This window comes from Pagrus major, chromosome 4, assembly GCF_040436345.1.
Source record: "Pagrus major chromosome 4, Pma_NU_1.0".
Taxonomy (NCBI): domain Eukaryota; kingdom Metazoa; phylum Chordata; class Actinopteri; order Spariformes; family Sparidae; genus Pagrus; species Pagrus major.
Genome location: NC_133218.1, coordinates 10377806 through 10402929, shown reverse-complemented (window position 1 = coordinate 10402929; position 25124 = coordinate 10377806). Strand labels below are relative to the sequence as shown.

Below are 25124 nucleotides of genomic sequence, written 5' to 3'. Positions count from 1 at the left end.
AGTGTAGAGTTTTTTTTAATTTGAACCAATCTAAGATGCAAATGCAGGAGATAAGGAGTGAATCCTCTGATTAAGAACAAAGAGAATATGCCAGACTGTGGTTTTGAAAGTGCCCTAAATAGCAGGCTCATCTTGGAGTTACAGCTGGTGTGCTTGTTGATGCCACAGTCCATTGGCAGAGGAGCCTACTGTGGCAGCTGAGTCTGTTATCTAAGCTTTTTCCTTCTTTTACCATCTTCTCCCACCCTGACAAAGCTACAGAGTGGAGACTGAAAAGGCGATGCAAACCATTACAGAAAACATTAAAGTTATGCGCCAGTAAGATGAGTTAACATGCCTACAGTATCACAGGAAAAAACATGCTTCACCATTATTCTGTTAAATATTACAAGGTTACAAGGCAAACGTATCATCACTTTTTAAAACCCAAGGGTTTAAAAAACAAGACTATGTTTGAGTCCTTTGTGCTACATCTATTTTGGAAAATGGAGTGTTGATGACGAATTGAGGAGTGAAGCTGCTCCATAGTCTGGTGGTATGGCAGCAGATACTTCTGTACCTGTTGTCAGGTGGCAGCAAGGTGAACAGACTGACAACAGACACGATTTCATACATGTCAAGTGATTGAGGTGCATTTCAAACATGCTGCGCTGACGGCTGCTGCATGAGAAAGACTTGAAACTCCCAGGGTTCCAGGAAATCGCAATGGCAATGGAGACAGCAGATCCACAAGCTGCAAAAATGGAGAAATTAACAGTCAACGCAGTGGAGAAAAAACCTGCAAGAGGAAGAGGCAAAATGGTAAGACCTAGAATCTCTACCACATCACCACGTGATGGGCACAGCGCTCATGTGTCCTTCACAACCACACCGGTAAAGGAAGTGTTACGGTTGTGTCGTTTGTTGTTCCTCAGGCTGCATGATGCCAGACACTGATGTTCACACATGAGGGACATCAAGGAATTGTCAAAACAAAACAAAGACTGAGAACAAAAGTTGACAATTGCTCTCTCCTTCTCCTTCCTGACTGATTCTTCTCTAGTTTTGTGTTCTGCTAGTGTTCTTGTCACTACTGGTAGCATGAGGCGGTGCCTGCAGCCCAATCAGGTTGCACAGGTAGTCCAGCTCCTACAGGATGGAACATCCATAGGTGCGGTTGCAAGAAGCTTTGCTGTGTCTACCAGCACAGTCTCAAGAGCATGGAGGAGATACCAGGAGACCGGCTGTTACATGAGGAGAGCTGGACAGGGCCGTAGAAGGGCATCAACCCAGCAGTAGGACTGCTATCTGCTCCTTTGTGTGAGGAGGAACAGGAGGAGCACTGCCAGAGCCCTACAAAATGACCTCCAGCAGGCTACTGGTGTGCATGTTTCTGACCATACTGTCAGAAACAGACTCCATGAGGGTGGCATGAGGGCCTGACATCCTCTAGTAGGACCTGTGCTCCCAGCCCAGCACCGTGCAGCTCGATTGACATTCACGAGAGAACACCAGAATTGGCAGGTCCGCCATTGGTGCCCTGTTCTCTTCACAGATGAGAGCAGGTTCACACTGAGCACATGTGGCAGGCATGAAAGAGTCTGGAGACGCCACGGTGAACGTTATGCTGCCTGTAACATCATCCAGCATGACCGGTTTGGCTGTGGGCCAGTGATGGTCTGGGGACACATATCCTTGGAGGGTCGCACAGACCTCCACGTCATAGTCAATGGTACCCTGACTGCTGTTAGGTCCCGGGATGAAATCCTCAGAGCGATTGCAGGATCTTACACTGGTGCAGTGGGCCCTGGGTTCCTCCTGGTGCAGGACAATGCCCAGCCTCATGTGGCAAGAGTGTGTAGGCAGTTCCTGGATGACGAAGGCATTGATGAACTTAAATGGTTAAAACTGGCTTTAAAATATCTGTCCAACGTAGTGGACACTGTGAGTGACAGGGTTAACACAACAGATATAGGCTTGGCTTTCATGGTGGTAGTGTGGTGTGTAGTTATACATTATTGAGAATACTTAATTTTTCCATTCATGAGATTGTCTATAAAAAGAGCAGATTGAGTACATAAAAACAGATTGGCTATGAAAAACCTTTGTACTCAACTCCAGTCTCCTAGTCACGATCTCATGGGTGTTTTGACACTGACTTGACTTAGCTCAGCTATCCATCTCTTTTCTTGACCGAGTCCTGTTGTCTTTTAAGATTAATGTTTTGCTTTTTTTGCTGGCTGCTCTCTTATCAGCCTGGAGAGAGAATTCTTTTGGTATCACAGCGTCAAGTATCAGGTAATGCTCTCCATGGGGAGGGTCTAATTAAAACTAATGAGCTGCGTGGGCTGTTCCTCTAGCAGTCATCTCAGCTATTGATATCATGAACCTCATCACAGTTTAACTGTAAAAACACAGGTGATCCATCAGCCTTAACACATTACCACCTGCTGACACTAATCTGAAGATGAACACAGCTTGAGTCAGCTTAGAATAAGGAATTGTGTCCTACAGCATCTGAGTATCTCATTTCACAAAGCGTGCATAAGAATAAGAAGCCTGAATGTGAATGCGACTGAAAAACAGGCAGCAGGAGACATGTTATTTAGCACAGTCCTATTATGTCCAGATAGTGATTTAAAACCACATCTGGCATGGTTAGTGATTTTACAAGGAATGTTAGCGGCATTCATCATCAACATTAAATATTCCTTATGTAACATGTCATATTTTTCTGTTCTGAGTTTTCCCAGATAATATAGTCACCAATGTTTAGGTTGGTTATTCATAATACACCTACAAGTAGATCAACACACCCTGCTCACCAGTGTGGCCCAGTTCAATTCAGAGATTTCATTACTGTTGTGGAATTAGGTGTTTTCTCATTTCAGACATGTAAACATTAGAATTTCATAATTTGCTTGCAACATAGCAAAATAAATTCTGATTATACAACAAGCAATCTCATTGGTCAACTAGATATTCAGAATGTGCTCAAATCAACATGACAGCAAACTTTGTACATCATTAGAAAATATTGTTCTGCCTTTTCCATGGCAACATTGTAACTGCAAGAGCTGGAAAAAAAACTAGTGTACTGTATATACAGTCGTGGTGAAAAGTTTCCATCCACTTGTAAAGAACATGTACATCACAGCAGTCTTCAGTTCCAATGATTTCTATAGCTCTCGTGTTTCTGTGATGGAATGAGTTTGGTTCAATAATGAATTTATTATAGGTCTTCTGAAAATGTGACCAAATCTGCTGGGTCAAAAATACACATACAGTAATTCTAATATTTGGTCATTTTGGCAATTTTCACCTCATTTAGCTGCTTTTGATAGCCATCCACAAGCTTCTGGCAGTCCTCTGGCTGAATGTTTAGCCACTCCTCTTGACAGAAACAGTGAAGTTCAACTACATTTGCTGGCTTCCTGACATAGACTTGTTTCTTCAGCACAGTCCACATGTTGTTGATGGGCTTCAAGTCAGGACTTTGGGAAGACCATTCCAAAACCTCAATTCGAGCCTGATTGATCCATTCCTTTACCACTTCTGGTGTGTGTTTGGGATCATTGTCCTGTTGGAACATCCAACTGCACCCAAGAGCATCTTCTGTTTTCAGTTTTCCTGCAGAATTTGGAGATGATCCTCCCTCTTCATTATTCCATTGTCTTTCTTTAGAGCAGCTGATCCACTGGCAGCAAAACAGCCCCACAGCATAATACTACCAGCACCATGCTTGACAGTAGGTTTGGTGTTCTTGGGGTTAAAGACCTCATCTCTGTCCTCCAAACATATTGCTGACCATTGTGGCCAAACAACTCAGTTTTGTTTCATCTGACCACAGAGTTTTCCTCCAGAGGGTTTTTTCTTTGTCCATGTGATCAGCAGCAAACTTCAGTCGAGCTTTAAGGTGCCTCGTCTGGATCAAGAGCTTCTTTCTTGCACAGCAGCCTCTCAGCTCATGTTGATGTAAAACACACTTGACTGTGGACACTGACACCTGTCTTCCAGCAGCTTCTATTTCATTGCAGACTTGCTTTTTGGTGGGTTTTGGTTGACTCTTGACCATCAGACCAGTTTTCTCTCAGCAGCAGGTGATAGTTTGTGTTTTCTGAGCGTGGCAGTGACACAACTGGGCCATGCACTTTATACTTACAAACAGGTGTTTGCACAGTTGATCTTGGGACCTGTAACTGCTTTGAAATGGCTCCAAGTGACTTTCCTGACTTGTTCAAATCAATAATGTGTTCTTTCAGATCAATGCTGAGCTCCTTAGACTTTCCCATTATAGTGTTTGTGTCTGAGTCTAAAGGGTGTATCAAACAAGCCCTATTAAAATGGGCCCAGAAATGTCACCAGCTGTTATCGATCAGAATCACTCAGAAGTAATTAAGAGGCCGTGCTACAAAGAACATTTGATTCACACAACTTTCTATAATCACCAAAATTGATTGTTCAAGATTTGGTCACATTTTCAGAAGTGGGAGTCTTGCTTTAAAAGGCAAAACACCAACAAATGGAGCAGCTTATTTTGTTTGTAAAAACATGTCGTGAATTTTGGAAATGATATTACATCTATCTTTTTTCAATACATTTTTACTTTTGATCCTTACAAACACTATGGAGTTTTTGGAAATGTTTGAATATTTGGCATCCTCCGTCAGCTGCTGGGTAGTCGGTACTAGTTTTAGAAAATACATGTGTAGTTCACAGACATGGTAGCTAAATCTTTCAAGGGAACATTTTTTCACCAGATAGTTTAATATCAACAAAATTGAGCTAGTTAAGCGTTGCATGCATTTTGCATTGAATATTCAGTTTGTAAATTCCCACAATCTTTAGAAAACATTTATGAATGAAGTTCATGTCCTCCAGAATTTCCACACTTGTGCCTTGTCGCCATTTTTCTCAGCTGTAATAATATTTTAGCTAAATATGCATAATGTATGCAGCAAAACAGTAATGTAACAATATGGAGACTTTTGAGCACTGTTTTGTCTGTTGTTCTAGTTTTTTTAACTTGGTCTTTAGCACATTTGGACTAGGTTTTGACTCAATCTCAAAATTGTTTGGACTTGGACTTGTCTTGAGCTTGGCTAAAGTGGTTTTACCGAAAACCAAGTGTTATCAACTAAAACCGTCATAAGGTATTAAGGTTATTTTAATACAACCAGGGAAAAAAAAGTGAAACTTAAACGTGTCTTATAATGAAAGACAAGCATATTAATAATAGAATAATGTAGAGGGGCATGAAAGGTACCTATGAGCCATTATTAGGAAGAAAGTGCCCTTAGATCTGTAGGCATTAACGTCTATGACAAACAGAGACCTGCCTGAGCTTCAAAGATGGCTCAACTCCAAAGCTGACCTTTACCAGCTCAGTGTTATATCATTAAACTGAACCACAGGTTGAAGATAGGTGTCAATAGCAAAGCTCCATCATTTTGTGTATTCAGGACCTGGATATATCACTTAATCTACCATCATTCTGTGTAAGTATTGACTTTAAACTGAAGGGCCTTCCCTATGTCACAGTCACAATACCTAATTGTGAGTTGATACACATCGTTGTCAGCAGCCTACAGACAGTATCATAGCAGAGCTTGGAGACATGCATTAATTGAATGTATTTGAAAAACCAACTGGTTACCTTGTGATTTATAATGTTTAAAGGTTTAGTTCATAGAGTGTGTTTAGTGTAGGAATGATTAAGGTTGTGGCAACTGGTTTGAATAGAAGAGATGAGAAGGCAAGATCTCTCTTAGGAGATGGATTTGAGATGCAATAGTTCTTTTCATCCCACTACTGCCCACAATCATTAATTACTACGGATGTAACGATACACCGAATTTTGCAACATCGTGATAAAAAAAATGCTGCGATACTTTCTTGGGACTGTGACAATATCTGCCAACTTATCACGTGGTTATTTTGCTCGTAAGTTCATGGATCTAACAATAGTAATCAGTATGAATACATTCTCCTCTCTCTCCTTATTATTATACTGTTGTATTTAAACAGCAGAGGGCGCAGTCATACTGCTCAAGAAGACAGACTCCTTCTCATAAGCCCTGCCCTACTCCGCCTCTGATTGGTTGACTTTGTTGGTTTTGTTCTCAATGCTTGACTCAAACTGTTAGCGCACACAGAAGCTCTGGTAATGTCTGTTTTCGGCTGTGTTTCAGTTGTAGTAACACTCCGACCTCTTCACTCGTTCTCCAGAGCCGCTTTTTGCTGCAAGACTCTAGGCTTGTTAGGTGGAGCAAACAGGCTGGCTGTCCACAGGGTGGGCTGCTGTGCCGCTGCTCTGCCACCCGGCCAGTCTGCTTCACTTAATGAGCCCAATGTCACTGTAGCTGCAACAGCCAGGCAAGTGTGTTTACCTGTGGGGAAACTACAGCTCACAAACCGCTGCATCAAAATGTTTTTTGACGAACCAACCGTGAGAAAAACACAACGGCATTAACACCCGAGAACTGCTGAACACACAGATAGGAAATAATGATGTGTTAGGTACGCTGACAGAGATTTTCGAGGCCCTGGTCATCTGCTGGACGACAACAGGGAGAGACCGTTGGGACGCGCGGCTGAGTGCCTGTTTTCAGCTGTCCTCCCATTTCACACCCCCATGTGTGCCCTGGTAGTCCCGCTGTACAACCAGAAAGAGGGAGGGATTGCTACTGGCTGCAGTATTGTTTTGTAACTGTACCCAGTCCATTAGCTACTTTTTACATATGCTTAGGTCATGGCCATCTATTTTTATTATACTATAGAAGGAAAGCAGAAGGACCTCAAGTAAAAACAAATTGTATACAAATAATGCATGCTGTACACATCACATTTATTAATAAGGACATTGTTGAAGTCTTTTTTATATGTATATATATATATATATATATATATATATATATATAAATATATATATATATATATATATATATATATATATATATATATATATATATATATATATATATATACATACATATATATATAATATATATATATATATATTTGGCATCATTACATCCCTATCAATTACACAAGCAGTAGGGACCAACACATAGTGACAGAGTACTGTATATGAACATGCTCATGTGACATGACATTACGTACATTATACATAAGCTCAGTAGGAGGCCTTAATCAAAGGTGATCTCTTCTTCATCTATTTCAATGAATTGAACCTACTTTCAAGTGCTGTCTGTCTATGCAAAGCCTGACATATTTTATTCCTCTGTGTCATTGTTGTCCAAAAACTATTAAAACACATCAATGAGCCACACCATTGCATGCACTATTTCTTCATGTTTGAGTAAAGAGTCACAGACAGAATGTACATTATACTCCGGGGGCATGCTTCCCTGGAAGAAAATTGTGCACATTTTAAAGTTAAATGCATAAATCTGGTGCACTTTAAGAGAAAATTAAGAGGCTATCCCAAAAATGACATGACCATAAATGTGAAATGATGGAAAATATAAAATGTAGAAAATAATATAACACTAAGCTTCAGCTCTCCTGCCTCGTGATTAGTCCAGTCCTCACACTTTACTCTACTACACAGCTCTGACTATACAATGTTAGCACAAGCCTATAAGCTGTAGTAAATAGTCAATATCAATCTCTTGCTTTTAATCTTGTAGCCTATTAGTCCTGACCTGTAACTAAACCTTGACTGAGAGACCAGATAATCTGTGGGTATTTCCCATTTAACCTAAATTGCATCCCCGTTTCCCTCACTTGCGTCTTTTTCTTGTATCTTAGTCCCTCCCACTGAGGAATCGTGGAGAGACGCAACGAAACCACAGGAGGACAGAAGAGCTGCAGATTACAGCTGGATCAGCTATCAGTCGGCTTTAACAGCTGTAGAGACGTCAGATGAATTTATGCCCAATCCACAGATTTTCCGTGGTGTCCATGGATATAGGCCTACCTGTGATCCATCACTACTGTGAACTTGATTCACAGATGTCTTAAAATAAAGATCAGATTTCTTTTGCAGTTAGTACTCTGCATTATTTCAGCTGCTGTCTGTCCTACATTATAACCAATCCTGTCCATTTATACCTGTTTTAAATATCTTTGAAGTGGACGGCAAACAGTTTTGTTGGATGATCACTTTAGTTTTTCAAAGGCTGATCTCTGGAGAAACTCTAACATCTGGATCTGCATCTGCTTTGCTGTCTGAGAATGAAACAGGAACTGAACTCAAACCACAAAGCCACAGTTTTATCTCTCATTGGACATGTCAGGATGTGATGCTCCTGCTGATATCCTGATTATTCATTTTCATGCAAACGAAGCTTCTGTAAACACATTAAACTTCTTCTGGATTTTTTTTGTGAACCCAAAACCTTAAAGGTCAAACTGCGCCTGTGATTTTCTGTCTGTTACCTGTTTAACAAACAGCTGCACATGAAGAACAAGCTGCATCTGTATTTATACTGTGTACTGTGTATTTATACAGTGTACTGTGTCTGCTCGGAGCACAGCAAGGAGGGACAAACATTCACGGAGACACAATACTCTTTCTATCACTCAGCGGGCAGTGAACGAACTCGGGCTGGAATCACCTTTGGCTGATCCTTGATGGAAACACAGCTTATTGTACGCTCACACGGCGGCAAAGCTAACACTAACACAGGCTGGAATCAGCTCATGATGAGCACAAAGAAAAGCAAGCAAGCACAAAGTTTTACAGTGTAAAACTAGCAGCAAATAGGACTCGGCGGTCCACAAACACAAATAAGGTAGCCTACAAGCATACAATACACGCCAATATCTGGTGTCTGCCCGGACACTAAATAAGTCCTTAATCCAGCTCGCCTCCTCATAAAAGGCATTGGCCGGCTACAGCTGCAGCTTGTGGGCTGACAGTGGCTGTTCTCGGCATTGTAGTGGAGGAAACAGCAGAGTCGTTGTGGGCAAAGAAAACAGGGCAAAGTGGGCCACTTTCTGAGGGGACGTCCTCTGGATCCGGAACGTCTTTGGTAAACACAAGGCAGTTTTGGCTCATCCAGCGAGGTTAAAGACTGTGGCCTAGGCCTAGGCCCAGGTAAAATCCAAACGTTTTGTTGGTCCCTTTGAGCAGACGAAAGCTGATGATTCCAGCAACACCATACGATGGGACTGCCGTGAAATGGGCATGCAGCTATTTAAGGTCGTCTCCGTGCATCCGGCTGTTGCGTGGAACTGACAATGCGTTTAGGTGCGCTCTCAGACAATGGGAGAAGGGAGTTTTCAAACCTGGGGGGACTGTGGCAACCAGGCGCCACCTACTGGACACTAGGGTTGGTGCACTTTCCTTTGTTTACCTGGCTTTGTTAGTGCAAGGAGGCCGCATGTTGGGCTTTGGTCTACATGCAGGCCGCTCTTTTATTAGAACCATGTGGTTAGGTCTCAACAGCAGGGTCCCCAGGGTGCCGTGGCTTGTGTAGATACTAATCTACATGCCGGTCTGCTAACTCACTCCACAGTCCTGTTCATCCAAGAGCAGAAGGAACCATCCTTGGTAAATAGAGCGCTAATCTTATTAATTTTCTCCACTCATAACATTTCATACTGAATTAATAATGTTTATCATACATTTCTGAATGTGTGGTATGTATTAATTCATGGATTTGATATTTGATATCATTTCAAAGCTGAGAGAGCCAAACACTCAGGGTTCTTTTTGGTTACTCTCAGTGCTCTCAGTCTTTACAATGCAGACAGTCTGTTCAGTTGGTTCGGTCACTGAACGCTTTCAGATTTTGCTAACACTTCACTTAAATTACAAATAATTATTTCCTCTGAATTAGTATGTGTGTTGATAGACCCACTCTTACCTGATCAGCAAGGGGTTTCACTGCATTATTGTACTGACTATGAGTCATATCGCTGGTCGAGACACTAACAATAGTCTGCAAAATAACCTTTATTAATGCCATATTAATACAAATATGTTGAGCTATAATTAGAATCTTACGGCCTCGATACACTCTGGTCTTGGTCATGATTTGGTCTCAGTTTAGGTGGTCTTGAGTACAATACTGCTACAAATTAAAGGGGAAGCAGTTTAGAAACCAGTGAGTCTTCTTACTAAAACGTGATGAGATTTACTTATATAATACAGGAAACTAATGGCCTGTGTCCAATATGAGTATGTTTCAAATAATTGCATGATTATTTACTTCAGAGGGTCAAAGTCCTGATCAATGATGCAGACGCCAACATCATTTCCCATCACGAAATTCTGTCCACTTTCATTGATTTCAAGTTGTGGCTTTTCTCAGATCTGCACTGTATTTGTAAAAGAATCCCTTAAGATGCAACTAAGTCAGCTTCAGGATATTTACTTCCAGCTGCAGGAGGACCAACGTATGAGCACAATAATCAGAGGCTAAAATAAAAGTTGTATGGCTGTGTGTACAGGCAACTTGGCTCCCACAGCGGTGACTGTCACCATCCTGGCAACAGACCAGCAATGGGTGAGGGGAATAAAACAGAGGGCTGAAAACAGGAGTGTAGAGAAAATGTTAGACAGTGACAATGTGAACTAATTAATGATTTAGTCAATGATGTTATGATACCTAAAAGTCCTTTACTGTCACAAACACATTAGGCAGCACTTAAGCCAGTGAATGCAATTGGCTGTAATCTGTAAGTAAAACTAAGGTTATGAGATGCTATGCAGGATTTGTCAATTACTCTTTAAAAACAACCCAGCTCAACTGAACTGAGAGAGCAGTCATGGTCCAGCAGGCAAGACTGTCAGTACATTTCCATGCACACTTAAGTCGAGCTACGGTCACAGCTCGATTAGGCCATTTAATTGGACTGCTTCCATTTTCCCAGTCTACAAGCAACAGGACAGAATTGATTTATTCACGAAAGTATGTCCGACTTTATCACGGTAGGTGGCGAGATACACCGTTTCAGCTAGTTGCTACTGGACCTACATCCCTTTGACCTATTACGTCACATACCAAACAAGTTCAGAAGCGATGAATGAATAAGGGGGGAAAGCATTATTGAGAACAAAGCAGTATATCAGCTAAATAAAATGTTTCTGTGAGATGCACTGATCAACAGCGATGACCAGCAACTGGCCACAAATGCAAATGCAATGCAACATGGAGGCTTGAGTGTCTGAACCAGAGCAGCCAACTTTTCACTGCAGTGCATTAGACAGACTCCTTACGTTTTTATCTTTCACAATAAGAGTCCTGGATACCAGTATACACTGCGCAAATACTCATCAGGGGGAACTTACACTTCCTTCACTTAAAACCATTTCAGTAACAGGCCACTGTATAAAATAGCTTACAACATGTTGGATAAAGTAGGATATACTGCAATTCATTTTTAGTTGGATGTTATTTGTACAAAAAGCACTTAATTTTGAAACCTGTTTGAGAGGGTGAGAAGAGGTCTTGTAACCTGGTGCAGTTTTTGAGAAAATGTAAGAGTCAGGCCTACTTAATAGTTGACGTTTTATTACAAAAATACAAATGTTTGTGTATGTTGCCGATTATAGTTCGTTGAAAGAAGATCGGACGTAACATAGAATAGGCCCACAAAGAAAGATGTAAAAACGTAAACGTAAACATAAAAGTCTTAAACTTATAAACTAAATAAAAATCAAATTCCTCTCGTCACCTGAGGATACGGAGGGTAGGGGCATACACCGCTGTGCAGGTGGTAGCAGTGCAATGGCTGATTATGTAGTGTCCATGGCAGTATTTTCTGCCATGGACCTAATACAAGAACTTCATCAGTACAAAAAAGAGTGAATCAACAGTTTCTCTATGGAATACTCTTCACTGATGAATGTAAAATGATCTACAAAAAAAGGAAGGTTAAGTGATACAGAAGCAGAGGCAAATTAAGTCATAGATAACACAGCCGGGCCACTTTAATGACATGAAAGTGACATGGTATACAGCTGCTAAAGAGATGTGCTGACACTGCAAAAGGCCGCATAAAGACAGCTACAGGGTCAGGCCCCATTTCAATTAACACCCGCTCCATTTAGCTCCCTGCAGAAAGGTCACAGAGAATGACTAGTGTGTTTAACACCTGCTGAGACATTCTGACATTTCAACATGGTGTGTTAAAAGCCTCCAGTCAGCAGGGCTGTGTGGGGGGCAGAACAATAAAGCTGAAAATATACCTAAAGCCAGAATTACTGCCTCATGGTTGTATGCCTCCATCAACCAGTCAAGGTGCAGTTTACATCTGTGTCTGTCCACACTGATAATTTATGTAGTGAAGAGTTTGAAGGAATTTAAGAAAAGGTGTTAGTTGTAGTTTCTTGGTGAAATAGAAGTTACCACGTTTACCCCCTAATTGCAATTAATTATAATTAAAAAGAATAACATCTACTTTGAGAAGTCACTTGTCCTTTTCATATCTGAAAAGGATATGAAAAGGTCCCTCAAATGGTAATTTTTATTTTTCTCACTTCATTTGATATATTCAAATGTCTTGTCTTGTCCAACCAACTGTTCCAGACATAAACACATTATATAAGAGAGGAAAGAATAAAATCCTCACATTGGAAACACAATGAACAATGGACAAGAACAGACAACGTTTGACCTGAAAGATTAATCAAAGTTGTTGTCAATTACTTGTCTACGGTGTGCATCAAATAATCATAATCGTCTCAGCACTGCATTCATCCTCCTGGGTAAACCAAGGGGTAAGAAACATGAACTTTTCACAAAAACTTTATGCACAAAAATGATTTCAGTGTGGAATATATGAACAAAAGGTGTGATAACTTTAAATACATACTATACCACCCAGTCTGGAAACTCCAAACAGAGCAGTGTCCAATAGTGTTGGGTGATATATTGATGTTTACTAAGTGATGATATAAATGTGTCAACAGTCAGATATTTTCAGGAATGTGCAGGATTATTCAATGGTAATAATATTTTTGTATATAGAGAATTTGTTTATAAATGTGATTAAATACGTTCATTTATCAGATTCATCAATTTCCCAGATTAACCAAAAACAGATTTCAAAATATTGTACTATGTCACAATATACATCCGATATTGTGACATCAGATTATACAAATAGTGATAGAGGATTTTATTCATAGCGCAGTCAATCAAATCCTTAAAGACAATTTCCCACCCACTTCGGTAACCCACACTAACATTACCGTCACCAGTAAAAGCGTGATTTATCTTCAAATGCAAAGAGTGAGGCTTTTGCCTCATTTACTCATGGCCTTTTGGGTTTGGCACCAAAATATGCACATGAGACGAGAGATCAGTATGTCAGCATCCATTTCTAGGTATTTACATCTAGATCTGTTAAAAGATGAAGAAGATAGCACCTTTTGTTTGAACCCACCTATTTTTCAAGTGAGCAAAATTATTGGAACATGCGACTGACAGGTGTTTTTTGTTGCCCAGGTGTGTCCCATTACATTGATTATTCAAACAATAAATAGCACTGAATGTCTACTCTCAGTTTCAGCTTTGGGTTTTGCCTTTGCAGACTGCATTTATAGTTAAAAAGGTGTAACCAACATGAAGACCAGAGAGCTGTCTATGGGAGAAAAGCATCAATTTTAAAGATGGAAAATCAATCAGAGCCATTGCACAAACATTGGCCATAGCCAGTACAACCATCTGGAATGTTCTGAAGAGGAAAGAAACCACTGATGTACACAGAAACAGAGGTCGAACCAGTTAACCAAGGACAACATCAGCAGTTGATGACAGAAACATTGTGCGAGCTGTAAAGACCCTAAAACAACTGTCAATGACATCACCAACAACCTCCAGAGGGCAGGAGTGAAGGTATCACAATCCACAGTTCACAGAAGACTTCGGGGGCCACAGTAGAAGATCCAAACCACTCATTAGCAATAAGAATAGGGAGGCCAGATTGGAATTTGCCAAAAAATACAGAGACAAGGCGCAAAAGTCCTGGGACAAAGTTTTATGAACCGATGAAACAGATTAACCTTTACCAAAGTGATGGAAAAGCGTGTGTGGAGAAAGAAAGGATCTGCTCATGATCCCAAACACACAAGCTCATCTGTGGAACAAGGTGGAGGTAATATCATGGCTTGGGCTTGCATGGCTTCCTCTGGGATGGGCTCATTGATCTTCATTGATGATGTAACACATGATGGCAGCAGCAAAATAAACTCAAGTCTACATAAACATTTTGTCTGGCAATTTAAATAGAGATGGAACCAAACTGATCGGGGGATCCTTTATCATGCAGCAAGACAACGACCCAAAACACACTGCCAAAACAACCAAGGAGTTCATCGGGGAAAAGAAGTGGAAGGTTTTAGACCGGCCAAGTCAATCTCCAGGCTTAAATACTATTGAGCATGCATTTCACATGCTAAAGAGGAGACTGAAGGGAGAAACCCCCCGAATTAAACATCAACTTAAAGAGGCTGTGGTGAAAGCCTGGAAAAGCATCACAAACTAAGAAAGCAAAGGTTTGGTGATGTCAGTGGGTCACAGGCTTGATGAAGTTATTGCAAGCAAAGGATTTGCAACTAAATATTAAGTATTATTCACTCTAATCTTTTTTTAGTCTATCTGTTCCTATACTTTTGCTCACCTAAAAATTTGGTGTTCAGTTACAAATTATGCCATCTTCTAAGTTTTTTAACAGATCTAGATGTAAATACCTGGAAATGGAAGCTGAAATGCTGATCTCTTGTCTCATATTCATCTTTCAATGTTTGCAGTGTACAGCCAAAATAAAAGGAATTGGTCTCACTGTTCCAATAGTTTTGGAGGGGCAAAGAAATTGAGAAATTGTACAGTTGTGAAGATCAATGACAAGGTTAATACTGACATATATCTATATATGTCAACCCATTGCCCCAGAAACGTATTAATACTTTCTCTCTGGGGCTCCAAGCCAGAAAGTAAAATCATGGTGTGATGGCAGATTTTATTGCTCAAACCTTAAATGCAGCACAATGTGCAGGGGGATCCTGTGTGTTCCAATTTTATTATTTTTTTCACTTTTATTACTTACTTTTATTACTTACTGCATCTGTTCTTTTTAATCCATTCTTTTAGTCTGATACTCTTGTCTGTGTTCCCATCTAATTTATTAGTGAATTCAATAACAGTGTCTGTACCTCTTTGGCTTTCCGGTGTCTGTCCTTGCTGTCTCTGTCTCTGTCCTTGTCCATGCCCTCGTCTCCAGGGTGGCAGGAGTAGGACACTGTCCTCCAGTCCCGTGGGGAGTTGGTGATGCTGGAGACCTTTGACTCAGTGGCACTGTTCTCCTCGTTGAGTGAGCGGGACGACCTCCTGGTAAACATGCTCTTCTTCAGAGCTTTGACCCTGAGGCTATCGCTGTTACTCCCGTCTGAGCAGCACCATTCTGCCGAAGACCCGTTGTCCATTTTGACATTGTGGCCGGTAGTGTTGCACTGGAAAACACGAGGTGACAGGGTGGTGTCGTGATGTGGATGAGGGTGGGGTTGCGGCTTGTCAGGGGTGGCATTGGACCCAGATGCAGACGCGGTCTCACCGTGTCTCCCATTGGCCTCAGGCTCCTGGATCTTTTCATCCAGCTTGTTGAGTTTGGAGAGCACCTGGGAGATCTCACTGCGAACCCCCGACAGAGACTCCAACTTCTTCTCGATCTCACCGATCCTCATCACCAGCTTGCACACACTAGATTTGAGCTCGTCGTCCGTGTTTTCCAGCGAATGGAAGAGACGGTCCAGCTTGGACTTGGCTAGTTTGACCGTGTTGCGCTCAGGGGAGCTGTCACCTTCAGACTTCAGCGTAACCTGAGAAAGGGACCCATTGCTGGTGTAGCATGACGGCTGGACGACGCCCAGAGAATCACAAACACTCATATCATCTAGAAAACGGAAAATGTCACTTATATCATCACTAACGATCTCAGAGTCCTCATCAGAGTGTTTGAAGGGGTGTCTTTCTCTGTCACTGTACTTAGCTTGGTATTCCTTCACCTTCTTCTCAGCCTGCTCTGTTTGAGTCCCAACACTAGAGGAGCTGTCCACTCCCTGAAAGGACTGACTGTGCATATTTTTGTCTCTAAACCTTTTGGCTGCTTCCCTTCTGTCCAAACCAGCAGGCCCACTCGCCATCAGTGCTACATCCTTTGTTTTTAATCCGTTAGTTTTCTTTGCAAAGCCAGATGGAGAAGCTACTACCTTTTCCTTTGGGCTCTGAAAATGCTGCTCTTTGTCAGTGCTGATAGTGCTGATAATGCTGATATTGCGATGGTGGTTTTCTTTGAGTGGTTTGCTGTTCACAAATGTCCTCTCAAAGTCTGGAGGCCCATCCTCTGTGTTAAGACTGAGGCTCTTCACCGGCCACGGTGGCTGCTTCCCTGCCCTGTTAATGTGCTTCCTGCTGCTGACGCACTCTGAGACTGTGGTCGGACCGAAGTATGTGGATGCCTGTAGGTCGTCCAGGCTCTCGTGCTTCGCCCTCCGTCTGTCCTGCAGGGGGGAGTTGAGTGTGGGCTCAAAGTAGGGGTTACTGTAGGGCAGTTCAAAGCTGTGGTTGAAGAAGGTGGCAGGCTTGTGCAGCTCCCTCCTGTGGTACATGTCAGCAGCCTTACTGCCTTGTTTGGACTCAGTGGTGACGACCTAAAACAGGAACCAAGACAAGGACAGAGTTGCTTTAAAACACACTAACATGGCAGAGACGGCAGAAACTGTGCACTTTTAGTAATGATGGAATCATAACAATGTAGAATTACAAAACATCACAAACCTGTTATGTGAGGAACAAAAGGCTGGTTGATTACTGAACAGAGTGAAATAATTGACACGCAGCAAAGGCAATAAATGTTTGAAGGAGCACTCAATCAAGGTGCATTCATAGAAAAATAAGACTTTCATTATGGTCCTCTGATCTTCAGAATAAAAAGGGTGTGAGGTTAGTGTTAAGATAATGCAATTTGAGATTTAAACTCTTTAATCAAAAAGCAAGAATTTATAATCAGTGTCAGTGAAACAGAATAGTTTAACACATGCACCATTAGCCATTATGGACTGTGTATAAATGTATACACTGTGGCAGTCTGTGTATCACTGTGTGAGGATAAAATATGGGTTAGGGTATGTATTGACATGTAACTTATCAGTGCTGCCACCTGTTTTCAGTCCATTATGTAAAAAAAGTAACAAAGTACACGTGTAAGGACAGATACATAGACATACACCGACACAGTATATAGTACATTAAAATACTGCTTACATGTTACTGCATCAGTATCAGTATGCCAATATTTATCAGTAAACTATAAATGGGCCAATTCAGCATTATGAAAACTTACATTTGATACTTTTAAATGTCCAAAATGTGAGAAGCTGCAATTTTCCGTTAAAGGTCAAATGTGACAAAGCAGCATTATATTGAAGCTCTGTAGAGCTGGCCGACAAGTCTTCTTCAATATGTTCGAGAGCAAACTGGTTTGATACAGAAACCAGCAAATGTCACATCAGCAGGATTTTAATAGTTTCAGTGACAATGAAAACTACAATGCAAAAATAATCATTCCCACCATTCATGAATATCACAATATCTGTCAAAATATTCACAGTATGATTATTTTTGCTTTATCGTGCAGCCCGACTTACATGACATAAAACAGTGTTTGATGTTTTATGTTCCGAGCTTTTTTATTCTGAATGCCCTTACGTACATTCAAACACTAATATTTATTCAGAGTAGCCCTCCCTCTCTCACACCCCCTTAACAGCATCCTATGAACACACACCTGTGGTGAGAAGGCCGCGAAGTTGTGGAAGTCCTCCTTAAAGACGTTCCTCTTCTGGATGCAGGGGTGAACAGTGAAGGGCTCTGGATGGCCCATGTGCCGCAGGGACTCTTGGTCTGTTGTGGACTCGCTGTCGATATCCATGGGAAAGTAAGTGCTCTGCATTTCACATGGCGGAGAGGGTGGACTGCCACTGGAATACTGGGGCAGATGGTGAAGTTTGTCCAGAGAGGCTGCTCTACATTTCAGATCCTTGCTGACGCCCAGAAGGAAGTTGGGGTCTGAGGTGGGAATAAACTGCTGGCGGCTGTTGCACTCGTTTGATTTAGGGCAGGGAGGGGTGCTCTGAGCCACATGGTGCTGCTGGGGGCGGTGGTGATGATGGTGATGATGGTGTCCATCCCTGGGGTGATCTATGTTTTCATAGCCACCCCCCATGTCACAATCCTGAAACTTGTAGACATCATTGTCAGACCTGCACAGCTCCAGCGACTGGTTCTTGTGGAACTTGCCTCTTTGCACTATGGGGAGCTTGTCCTTGGCTATGCCTCCGTTCATCTGGATTAAGTTGAACATTGTGACGATGTCTGCTGCCACCATGAGCTTCTTGGACTGCGGGTCCTCCATGGAGCAGCGCATCTTGTCCTTGAACAGGGTGGCCGGGAAGGCGGGGTCCAGGCAGGCCGTGTAAAAGAGCAGGCTGCGGAGCTTGGCCAGGTGCACCAGGTCGAAGCGAGCACACAGAGACTTACACAGGTCCTGGTAGGACATGGTGTTGTGCTTAGTGTCCAGCTCCTCCAGGATCCGGACAAGGAACAGAGAGTACTCTGGGAGGGGGTCCATTGCTGCTGGGTGGCAGGAACAGGCCTATAGAGAAGGTCCTACCTCAGGAGAAGCTCGGCACCTGGAAAAAACACAGATGTTGAGTCAATCCTAATGTTTTGTTATCTGCCCTGACAGAAGACAAAAAAAAAGCATCACAGAATCAGAGATGCTCACTTACAAAGACCAGGAGGAGGCAGACACACTGAACAGCCTGCACAGACCACTGCTACATAACACACACTTTGGATTATGCATCGTAAAAACGAGGACTAGAACCGACCTCAAGCGTTTCTAGCAGAAATGTATCCTGCTCCCAGTTAACACCGAGCCACCTGCATCCCGACAGTCACTGCGCTGCAGAGCCTCCAACAGAGCAGGGCGCGTGCACAGGGACATCACTTGTGTGTGCACACCATCACTCACCCTGAGTTGTTGGGAGCAGAGCGCATAATCATCTGATCAGCTCGGTGCAGCACAGCACGTCTCATCACACAGCCCACAAAGAGAAGAAAAGACTGAGAGGGATCACGCGTCATCTGCTCTGAACCCGCAGCGCACACGCACCCGAAGACAAACTTTAACCCTTCCAATGATCCCGAGTGTGACCGAGATAATCACTAAAAAGCAATCCAAACGCACAGTACATCCTCACATGCACGCGCACAGGTATATGGTGATAAGAGACATTTACTGTCATGGTGGGCTCTGATGTCAGTCACGGATCCGTGTTCCCGCTCGGTCCCTGCGGGCTCCACGCTCTCCATCGTCCGAGGTCTCCCTGTCCTCCTGGACTGCTGCCGGTCACAGCTGTGCTGCTGTGCTCAACGAGCTGTCCGACAATTGAAACATGCCGTGCTGAAAACCAACCAGCGTCACACCGAGGAGAAAACACACTCACATCGCCGGTTTCCGCTTTCAAAATAAGAGCCTGAGAGGCGCACACCTGAGAAACAAAAATACACGCCTCTGGCTAACTACAAAAACTTCAACATCCTTTTAAAAGAAATTCAAATATCTCGATAAACTGTTACATGAAAGCTGCTCTAGTGTCATTACATTTGGCTTAACAGAAACAGAATACATATACACACACATACATACATACATACACACATACATACACACACACATACATACATACATACACACATACATACATACATATATACACACACACATACATACACACATACCAACATACACACATACATTTATACACACCAACATACACACATACATACACACATACCAACATACACACATACACATGTACATACACACATACACACATACACACATCACATGGCTGTAGCTCAGGAGTACAGTGGGTCGTCCAGTAATCGGAAGGTCGCTGGTACGAATCCCTGGCTTCCCCGGCTGCATGTTGAAGTATCCTTGAGCAAGATACTAAACCCCAAAGTGCCCCTGATGAGCAGCACCTTGCATGTCGCGTGTGTGAATGTGACAAGTTGTTGTTAAGAGTGATAATAATGTTTGTCCATTTACCGTGGATATACAGCGTATGTGAGAGAGAATTGAGAAGGGTTACAAGAAGCTATTGCACTGCAAACTTCACATTGTTAGAATTGTCTGCAGGATTTTTGGCACCTTTTGACCACAGACAATGTGTATTCCAGTGCTCATTCATTTTCAAGTCATTTTACGGTCGCGCCTTTATTGTGAAGGCAAAGCGCCTTACTTCCGGTCACATCCTACTTGATTTTATGTGATCGATGCAGTTCTTTGTTTCCACTTAGAATGACGTAACTAAAGCTACGATGGACAATGGAGAAATATCAATTATCCCTTCTGCCCCTTTTACAATTACTGTATTACTTAACGTGATGATGTCATATCTGCACGTGCTGTTCATGCACCAGCAAACAGTCTGCAGGATCTATCATCATTCACACACCTCGTGCAGTGGTCAGACAGAGTCCTTCAGTGAGTTCAAGAGGACATCAGCTGTTTATTAGAGTTCATTCACTGTCAAACAACAGCAGACACCACACACCACATGATCGCCCTGCTTCATGGTCTTTAAAATGAATGTAAATCACCAGCAAACACAGTACAACTTTATCATCCACCATAGTGGAACTTCTGTCTTTGACCATACATCAGCACGAAAACACGAGAACATGGAACATTAAACGTTTTTACTACAAAGACAACAAACAGCATGTTCACATTTGTTGGCTCAGTCTGACTTACTGTTGGCCCACATGAAAATACACGCTGACACAGCTCTACCTGCCTCTGTTTTACAATATAATATATAGTATAATTTATATATGATAATAAGTAAACAGACAAGTAAACTGACCACTTCCACTAAATGATAGCAATGATAATAATATAATTCATAATACAATTATCCTTTAATATGACAACATACCGTAAAATGTATCACTGCTATTAAAATAAACTTAATGGATGAATAAATATACCATCAAACAACTATATAAATTAAGATTTTAAGATCTAAGACTTAGCACCCCACAGAAGGCACAAAAGGCTTATTTCTCTCAAACTTTGAGTGAGTACTTCCCCTTTGCTATAATAATCCATCCAGCTGACAGGTGTGTCATATAGAGATGATGATTGAACAGCATGATTCTGGTCTCAATTAAAGCCCACTCACCTGTTTTGTGTGTGATGACATGGTCTGCCACATCTCAGCTGCTCCTATGTTGGGGGAGGACAGAAGACTTAGTCCACCATACTATTATAATGATTTGCCTTGTGGACCCATTTGATCAAAAGCTCTATGGAACTGTATACTATGATAAATAACATTGGACACATTTGATGATTTCCATCTCAAAGCTTTTTTCAGACATGAAATTTCATTCTTGATCACAGACACACTCCAGCAGTTTGATGAAAGCATCTTAACTCAAGGTCTTTAGCTTTAACACTTTCAGCTGGCGTTCACAGACAGATAAGTTCTTTTTTCTGGGGTTCACTCAGGCTATGTTCACACAGCAGGCAAATCCAATTAGTCTCTTAAGTGAGATCTGAAAGACGGAGTGTCGGCACTATTATTCGCAAGTGATCAGGTCGGATTTTAGACTCCAGACCTTAGCAACATATCTGCACGAGTTGCAATGGTAACGGCGTAGGCGTCAGTAACTCACTCGTGCACTAGTGACGCAGCTCTCCAACATGGAAGCATGATCCATCATCTAGCTCTCCAAACGATCATGCTGTCAATTTGCACAGCAGATTTCAACGTGTCTATGCGGACTGGTGGTCCCTGTAGTCTCTTTCATACTGCTCTGCCAGTAGTAGCACAGATTCAGCTCAGCCGCTTGGATACACACCCGTCTCTCTGGATTTTAAATTTCTGTGCTGTGTCAAGTTGAGACACTTTGAAATCCAAATCCAACAATCCTAAAAAGCAGATTTGGGCTTGTAGTCTGTACATAGCCTCTGTCTCTTCTTTAGGGGCCTTGCTGATTCAGGAGACTAGTGTTTTTCAGTCCAGTTCCTTAGTGCCCCCTGCCCTGCATGTTTGAAATGTTTCCCTGCCTCAACACACCTGATCCAAATGATCAGCTTGTCATCAAGCTCTGCTGAAGCCTTAAAACGACCCATGCATTTGAATCAGGTGTGTTTGGGCAGCGAAACATCTAAAACATGCAGGGCAGGCGGCCGACTGACACAGCTGAAGGTGTGAGTAGGCTACTTTTCATTAGCCTTGCTACCTTGACTAACTGACTGGTAGAAGGGAAACAACAAGCATAACAACTGTCCTTGAAGAATTGAATCAGAATCAGAATCAGAATTTCCTTTATTAGTCCCGCAAACGGGAAATTTGTGCATCACAGCAGCCAAAGGACAGTTTAATATAACAATAAACAATAATAATAGTAAAAATAAACAATATAATAAAAAGGTAAGATATAGAAATAGACTTGTATATACATAATATGTACAAATATAAACAGTGTAATTATACAGTGTGGGCAGTGTGTTGTTATTAATAAATAATAAATATGGGCATGAAAATTGCCCAGTTAGTGTTGGTAATTGGTAGTATTTTGTACAGTTAAGAGATAAACAAGTAAAGCTGTTAATCAACCTGCTGAGATGCCAGAGCTGAGGGAAAGTGGAGATATGGACGTATACAGGTGGTGTGCAGCAGATGAACGCAGAGGAACTTTTCACTGAGACCAATGACCTGCTATATTTTCTACTTAAATGAACTAAAACTAACATTGAGCTCAGTGAACGGTGTTTAAATTGAGAATCCCACAGTCAAGTGAGCAAAACAGTGAGAAACAGGCGGAGCAATGGTGGAAAGTAAGTCAAGGTCTCTGCGGTTCAGGTAAGGCCTGCATCTTTTTCTTGAAAAGTACCCAAAGCATTGAGCTGCTTTGTGGCCTGTTAGTAGCTGATACAGCTGAAAGGTAGTTAAAGTCCTCGACTAAACAACAAACTAAACAACAAACTCTTTTGCCAGTGCTACCTGTGCCACGACAGCTCTTCAGTTTTGTCAAACTATTTGAACAATAAATAAGTAAGATATGATCATGAGAGGAACAGACTTGTAACAAGCTAACCTCCTTTCAAAATATCTACGATGAACAATCATGCGGACATAACATTTTGAAAATCATATTTCAGGATCCCTTCATCGCCATGACAACTGAACAAATTCATCTGAAAACCATGAGATGCAGTTAAGAGCTCTTTAAGCTCTTCTCTTTGGCTACGTCGGCAGAATCACTGGTCAGCACAGTGTAGTCCCTCAGAGCTAGGCGTCAAGAGGTGTTTTTGGCCTTGCTATTATGTTTAAAAAGAAAACTGCCTCACCACTGTTTAAAAACACAAGTGGAGGACACAGAGCAGTGTAGTTTATTAGAAAAATAATATTTTGATGTTTGATGAAGGCTGATGGCAAGGGAGTAATGAGACCAGACGACTGAGATGAATGGCGGAGCAGGGGATAAAAGAAGAAGATGGCAGGCTGGGACTGGCTGGCTGGCAGACTGTGAGGCAGATGATCCTGAGGCACAAAGAGAATTTAAGTTAGCACAGGGAAAAAAATCACAAGGAGCAAAAACACGAGTAGAGCCTGGAGAGTAGCTAAGACAATGTTGACACAACAATCCGATGGAAAGCCAGGGTACATGTACTGCAGGTTGCTGAGTAGATGAGAGCAGGTGTATAGAAAGGGCAGAGTGATGAGATGACTGCAGCAAGGTGTGAACACTGAGCCAAGCCAGGTGGAGAAACCACCTCCACACAGAGACAAACAGACAGAGAGAAGCCACATTCACACTGCCTGGAAGGACAGTTTGGTTCTGAGCTGCAACAGAGGAGAGACGATGTCTGTGTGTAAGGGTAAGTTGACAGACAGGACGGGAGTGTGACGGTCTGATGGCGTTCAGTTACGCATGGTGTTAAAGATGTGTACCAGTATGCACATTCTCTCCCTGTGTGGATTTTTATGCATTCGCCAATCTGCATGGAAAGTGGTTGTGTAAAAGATGTGTACCAGTGCGCACAGTCTCACCACCTGTGACTTTTTATAAATTGAAATGATTGAAATGTGCATGGAAAGTGGTGTGGGTACATTTTCTGTGTGTACGCATGGTTAATACATTGACCCCAGGAGTCCTAGGGTTACCAGCCACGACCAGAACAACCACAAGGTACGTAGCTGTTCTGGACCGTTTTGATTATATCACATTGTTGTTCCATGTTCTGAGGCTGTATATGAGCTCAATAAGTAAAATATAATGTAAACATGCCTTTGGTCTTATGTTTCATTAGGATAAGTTTCATAAGTGCAACAGACTAAACATCTTTCTACCATTCGTTTTTATGTTGCTTCCTGAAGAGCCCAAAAAGAGTTAATATCAGCAAGCTGAGCTCAATCTATGCAGGAGTTGTTCATTTCCTGGCTGACTAAGCAGCCTTTAATTGGACTGAGTGGAGAGGTGAAGGGCTGGGGAGGAGGAGGAGGTCTGAATCAATTGAGGGGAGCCAAATCTCATATAAAAACCTGCAGACTAATCACACACACACAAACGCCAACATCTGAACGCTTTATAGCACGCAGTTTGACAGGTTTGAGTGCAAATGTCAAGATCCAGAACAAATGTACAGGGTTCATACGGTCATTAAAATCCTGGAAAAGTCATGGAATATGTTTTGGAAAAATAAACAAACCCAGAAAGTTTTGGAAAAGTCATGGAAATTTGTTTCACAAATAGAGTATATGTGGTTCAGTTAATGTCGACTGAGAAAAATGAGAGTTCTCTTCCTATGTTGATGCACTATTCAAAGCTGTATTTCTGTTGGCCTTTTATGCTTCTCAGAGCTGGGGAAATCACCACATCCTCTGTCATCCACATACAGATATTTCATTTTCTGATCTTAGCTTTCATCCCAGTCGACATATCAAACATTCCAAGTGTGGAGGCGCTTGCTCATCATCTAGCTACACCTCCTACATACGCCCCGATATCAATGTCGTTCTCTCAAATCAAAGATTACTGAAGCCCTGATCCCCCGGTAAGACAAGCATAGAACTGGGGTGGTGTTCA

At 42.0% G+C, this 25124-nt stretch overlaps 1 protein-coding gene across 1 annotated transcript in view; it reads right to left on the bottom strand.

Moving 5' to 3' along the window:
- The window catches only part of minar1 (membrane integral NOTCH2 associated receptor 1), a 32794-nt gene extending 14157 nt beyond the window's left edge, over window positions 1–18637 (bottom strand). The window contains exons 1-2 of the mRNA XM_073464698.1: window positions 17740–18637; window positions 15110–16603 (exon numbers count right to left, since the gene is read on the bottom strand). Coding sequence (XP_073320799.1) covers window positions 15110–16603; window positions 17740–18582 — 2337 coding nt within the window. The 5' untranslated portion in view covers window positions 18583–18637. The remainder of the gene's footprint in view (window positions 1–15109; window positions 16604–17739) is intronic.
- Window positions 18638–25124: the final 6487 nt, after the last annotated feature.